This window comes from Octopus bimaculoides, chromosome 4 (genome assembly GCF_001194135.2).
Source record: "Octopus bimaculoides isolate UCB-OBI-ISO-001 chromosome 4, ASM119413v2, whole genome shotgun sequence".
NCBI lineage: Eukaryota > Metazoa > Mollusca > Cephalopoda > Octopoda > Octopodidae > Octopus > Octopus bimaculoides.
Window position 1 is genome coordinate 83,036,004 of NC_068984.1, and position 6,469 is coordinate 83,042,472.

Here is a 6,469-nt window from a genome sequence, read left to right on the forward strand (position 1 = left end):
ATATATATATATATATATATATATATATATATATATATATATACACACATATATATATACACATATATATATACACACACATATATATGAATGTAAATTTATGTCTAAATAAATAATGTGTATATGTATACACACTCAAACACATATACCTATATATATATGTATGTGTTGTATATATGTGTATTTTTGTTTGTCTACATCTGTGTCAAGTTGCGCCTCATTACGCCCAGTGGTAAACTAGTCATTCAATAACTTGATGTCGGTAAAATAAGAACCAAATATGAATTGATGATGTCAATATAGTCGACTAGACCCCATGAAGTCAGTGGTGTCCCGGTTTGGCCGGAGTCCACTGAATGAAACCATTAAAAGGATAAATGAATAACAATAACAGAAAATCTAATTCAGAAAAAAATATAATGGTAAGTTCATGGATCGAAACAGTAAGTTTATTAATTTAGTTACGAGCATAAACGTTCTTCCAGACGTGGCCATCAACAGATAACGCAATAAAGTGTGTGTAATAGAATTTTATTGATCAAAATGCAAAACTCATTGGTCTGCTTGTGTCTCTTTTTCTTTTCGTTTTCTTTTTTGTTTTCACATGACTTACTCAAAAGAGGGAAGACAGAGCTCATGAGCCTTTTGAAGTGCATTGTGATTGGTAGTAAGAAGGAAGGAAGATATCCAAAAGCCAGAGATGTGACCCGAATGAAACGGAGTGGGCTCCGCTAAATCCCCCCACACAAAGAAAAACAACAAAAACAGGGTGTTGTGTTAAACTGGGGGACAGATTTAGTCTAACACTCCAGAACTAGAATGGTGTCCCCGACAAGCTTCCATTCGGTTTCCGTCTTCCAAATTTCACTCATTAGGCTTTGGTCGATTCGACGCTATGATAGAAAGCACTTGCGCAAGGTGCTGTACAGTGGTATTGAACCGGTATCCACGTAGTTGCAAAGCGAATTTCGTAACCACACAGCCATGGCTGCGCCCATATGTATGTATGCATGGATACAGTTAGAAGGAGAAATGACCGTTTGGAAATTTTGAATAAACAAATGGTTAGCCATCATGCATTTTGCTAAATGTTCCTTGTTTTGTTTTGTTTTATTATATAAAATGTTTTATTCCTTTATTTTATTTTATCTTATCATTTTTTGTTTGTTTAGTAGTTCTTTAAATGGGGACTCAAAACGCTTCTATGTGAATGTCTGTTATGTTTTGATTTCATTAGTTTATTAAAATTTTGTTTTTTATTATGATTTATTTGAATATTTTTAAGTATCTGTGTGTGTATGTGTGTGTTATAATTTGTTGTTGGCAGAAAGTTTGGCGAATCTGACGTCACTTACGTTGGCAGTAATTTTCACAGTCTATTTTACGAATGAACGCGACGTCTGCAACTCTGTGTAAGTATTTAGAACAGGTGTAAAACATTGTAGTACGGCATACGTTGCGTCGGTTATCATAAAACCATATCTGTCTGAATTTGCCTTCGAATGAGTCGCACCGCATGTCAGCGTAGATCACTTTTGTATCGCATTCTGTAAACGAATAAAAAGAATAAAATATATATATACATATATACACAATATTACAATTTACATACACATTTATACAGTACATGTATATATATATGTATGTATGTATGTATGTATGTATGTATGTATGTATGTATGTATGTGTGAGTGTGTGTGAGAGAGAGGGTGAAAGAGAGAGAGGGAGAGAAAAACAGGCATATCAAATACTATACAACATAAATTCAATATTTCTCGAAAGCTGGAATGCCATTCAAGGAAAGTACAGGCTGTTTCTCTCGAGGTAAGAGTACAGTCATGGACGCGTGTTTCTGCCTCTATAAGAGTCATCAGCATGACAGTTATCTCATCCTAACTCCAGCAGCCGAGGGACTTAGACATATACAAAAATTAGTAGAGCATACTTATGGCCTAAGCAATTTTCGTAAACAGAAATAACTCAAAGTGGCCAGTGGCATATGTTTGAACAACATAAACAAAATACAGGTATACCAAATACCATACAAGAACTTTTGGCTAATTAAAATTATCTCCGCCTGTTGAAGATACACGTCACAATCACCAAATGATGATTGAGACCAACACCATATAGAAGAGATAATCTTAAGAATCAAGATTTCTCTAAAGTAAGCATGTCATTAAGGATTAGGAAAAGCTTATTTTTGTTTATTTACACAAATTTTGGCGGCCATAAATATGCTCTATTCTTTTGGTGTATCTAAGTCCATTGGCTGCTGAAGTTAAGGTAGAACGATTGTTATGCTGATGACGACTATTGAAGCAGAAACATATGCGTGACTGTTCTCTTATCTCCAGACAATAAGCTTGTCTTTTTCCACATTGGCATGTCAACTTTGGAGAAACTCTTGACTCTTGATATTATCTTCCATTGTCCTGCAGTGCTGATCTCAACCGACATTTCGTAATTGTAACACATCCACTACAGGCAGAGATAATTTTAATAAATGAAGATTCCTTGTTGTATACTATTTGATATACCTGTATTTGTTTATGGTGTTCAAATATATGCCACTAGCACCCTGAGTTATCTTTATTTTTACATGCAAATTATGACAGCAACTCGGGTTTTGTGTTCAGGCGAAGTATTTACTGATTTTAAGATAAAATGAAGCATAATCATATTATTTAAATATCATGTGTCGAAGAATACTCATATTACAGGACATGTTTGAAAGTAATAAATGAAAAATTACGAGAAAATGAGATATCTGAATAAGTGTGAAATTGAGAGCAGTAGTAACTCAGGACTTTTATCCTGATAAATTTGGTTGAGTCACTCACACTGTGAAAATTTATTATGGCTGTATAATATAAAACAATGATGATAAACAGGCAAAGTAGCGAATCTTTAACTATTAACCTGAGATTTTACATTGAGGTTGTTATGTGTGGCTCCTTCTGGAGTAAAATCCAATGCAAAAAAAAAAACTAAAAAGAAACAGGAAAAGGAAAGAAAAGAAAAAGTCATCTACGTCACTTACTGATACACTTTTTTTCGCAACGGGAGAGAGAAATGAAGGTGACCTCTGAAATTCGATTTTCATACAAGGGACAAGTGTGAAAAGGGATTTGTCGACAGGTGCGAGAAGATTTGTCGTACATCCAGGCGTCCCGAGGGCCTCCTATCCACCAGTCACATCGCATGTCTCCAAAGATGTATTGCCGGTTACACTCTGAAATATATATATTAAAAAAAATGAAAAATCGATAGCATTAGACCGCCAGACGAGAAATATAATTTCCTCGAAATTTCGACTACAAAAAAAACTACAATGCGATTCTAAAATTTCGGACATTTAAATTCCACAACAATTTTTTAACCAGCTGACAGCCGAACCTGTCGAGGTTGGAATTGATCGAGACCTTGTTACACTTTTAATGTTTAGCAGGATAAACAAATGAGACAAACATTTAAGCTTTTTATGTAACACTGTACCTCCAGAATGTTGAAATTAATTTCATTAAACTTAATCTTCATATAAGGAGTCAGGTGGATGATGAATCCAAACGTGTTAATTATACAACACTAACGAATTCCATCCATTCATTTATTACAGAAATAGGTGAAGTGGCGTAAACTCCGCTCACGTTGTAATCAAGAAGGACTCTACGTCGGAAACTGTCAGCATAGGAATTCTAATGGCATATATCGTAAGGAATGAGTCGCAAACATGTATCGATCTTTTGAATTGGGAAATGTTTTCATTATTTTGTCTTCCGAATAGTTATCCGGTTACGGACAGAATGATAGGGGTATAGTGCATGAAAGAGCTCAAGAAAATATTTGAGATTATTCTAAAACTGTTGCGGATATCTTAACAAAATTTGGAATTATATAGTTGAAGAAAATATTAAAATAGGCAAGTAGTAGGATAATAATAGTTTTGACAGCGTAAACTGTAGAAGCCACACCCAATCATGAAATAGTTAATGTGTTTAAGGAAATCTGTAAAACTAATATCAGTATTAGAGGAATAGAAATAGGATAGATTGATTATGTCAATCATCTCCAAGTCCAAGCCTTTTAACAAGCTCTGATGCAAAACGTTTTTGAAATGTGTGCCACAAATCCGTATAACAACTGCAAAGTATGTATGGTATTAAGTGCCAAGGTGGGTCATGTGCCAACATTTTTGAAACGTACAATGGAAAGACAGCTTGGAGTATAGAGTAAGGTTTAATGATCTCTGGAACAGCTATTCGGAGAATATACCTACATTCATATTTTACCAACATGCACTATATAAACGCGATGATTCAATGAATTGCTTCAGTGAGGACATCGTATATAATTATCCTTATGATACACACTTGTAACCGAATCAGTTTACTCATGGGATTCAGAAACCAGTCTCAAATTGTAAGTCCGAATTTCGTAACACTGATGCAATATACTTAAGAAGAGCAAATATCACCAAACTAAGCTCAGATTTTAACACATATGCATGTGTACATTCATGTTAATATATGTATAAATCTCTCTCTCAATCTCTCTCCCTCTGTATATATATAGTTTTTATATCCTTGTATGTTGGATATATGATATAACAAAACGGGGAAGAAAGTATTTACACGACGCACTACTGAACGGTTTACAGCGAACTGCTTACCAGCTCAAACTGCCAATCGCCCACAATTCACCTTCAGTCACTAGCGTGAGATGGAGGGTCGGAATCCTTCCACAACTTCCCCCTTTTTAGAATCAGTCTCCCTTCGATTCTCCCCTTTTCAGAATAGAACTCCGCTCAAAGTTTTAATATCTCTTACGCTTAGGGTTCAATTTCTATGTTTCCGCTCTTTTCCCTTTTCTGGTGCTAGAACGTATAGTTACAAATTGCTTGGATGTTGGTATCACAAATATGTCGTACAATACTTCCGTGGGGATTTCATTTCTCGTGACTGTTTTTTCGTGAATCTCTTTTTAAGCTGGTTGATATGTCTTTTATATTCGACCTTTTTTTTCCTTTTATCAGGAATAACATTCTTCCAATTTGTTTAATTATTACACTGTTCTCCCAGTTGTCTTTACTATATCTATAGGCTTTAAAAAAAAGTTTGTTACCTAACTTGAAGAATTTTGAAGTATTTTTGTTGTTCGCCTTTTTTTATTTTCACTTGGTATTAATTTATCAAAGATGGATCTGACCTTTCTAGCAAACATCAATTTTGTGGGGGATATTCCTGAGTGAGTTCAGATCACTTCTTCGTCACCACTTTTATAATCTTTGTATGTTGAATATATAATATAACGAAGCAGGAGAGAAAGAAAGTATTTACACGACGCACCACTATTAATATTACACGAGACTCAACGCCCTCTATCAACGGCTTACAATGAACTGTTTACCAACCCGAACTGCCAATCGCTTGACAATGAGTCAGTCCACCTTTGGTCACTTGGTGGATAGTCAGAATCCTTCCGCAACAATAGTAATAGGTACGTGCAATTAGAGCCCAAGTTTGACTAGAAGCCTAAAATTTCAGTTTGAACTTCAACTAAAAGCAAGGATGTTACAGCTGCATAATGACGATTGGTTATAGGGAGGTTATCAATAATGTACAAACATTGAAGCACACCAGCTTATAGATTTCACGCTACTTGTATAAGTATATACTTCAGTCAAGCGATCTGAATTTGTTTCGAGGGAAAATAAAGTATACAACATCGATCAGTTGAAATAGCAGTGAAATATCGACATCTCTCGTTCTCGTTCTCGTTCACCAACGCGGCAATTCGTTTTGCCGGGCTGCAGTATATTGCGTTTTTTAAAAATTCTACATCTTTAAAGGGATCATCCCTGGAAGAAATACTGCAGCCTAAAAGTGATTAGCAACCCAAATATATTAGGCATGCCATATTGATAATATATGTGAGCATTTGCGTGCGTGCGCATGCATGTGTGGATGTGGGTGTGTAGTTTACTATGATAAAGTATTTATTTCATGACTCGAGTTTTATGCCACTGCGATCATTAGGTAAGAACTGGCAAATAGCTGCGGCGTGAAATTCTAGTCACTAGATAAACATTTTCTTTCAATTAATCATAACTCTAATCGCTGCGTGAGCATTACCCCTCTCTCATATTCTCTCGACACAGTTCAGTGTTTGCATATATATGGTAAGATTATAAACACACACATAATTAGATTTGGATCTTCAAATACTAGGAACATAGCACAAATAATAGCAGCACATAACCTTAAAATACTTAAGTCTAAAGAAACAGGTAGGAATGAGAATTTGAACAATAATATAAATAGCAGTAATAATAATAATAATAATAATAATAATAATAATAATAATAATAATAATAATAATAATAATAATAATGGAGGTTCCTTTATTAATAATAGGAGTAAGGACTGTAGGAGTAAGAACATAATCACAGTAAATGAGGTAAACCCTA

General features: G+C 34.7%; 1 protein-coding gene across 2 annotated transcripts in view; it reads right to left on the minus strand.

The window, feature by feature from the left end:
• Positions 1-6,469, minus strand: part of LOC128247600 (uncharacterized) — a 118,733-nt gene that overhangs the window by 26,386 nt on the left and 85,878 nt on the right. For both annotated transcript variants that reach the window (XR_008263948.1, XM_052967176.1), the window contains exons 3-4: positions 3,044-3,235; positions 1,356-1,547 (exon numbers count right to left, since the gene is read on the minus strand). Coding sequence is in view for 1 of the 2 variants with exons in the window: in XM_052967176.1 (XP_052823136.1) it covers positions 1,356-1,547; positions 3,044-3,235 (384 nt within the window). In the remaining variant the exon portion in view is untranslated. The remainder of the gene's footprint in view (positions 1-1,355; positions 1,548-3,043; positions 3,236-6,469) is intronic.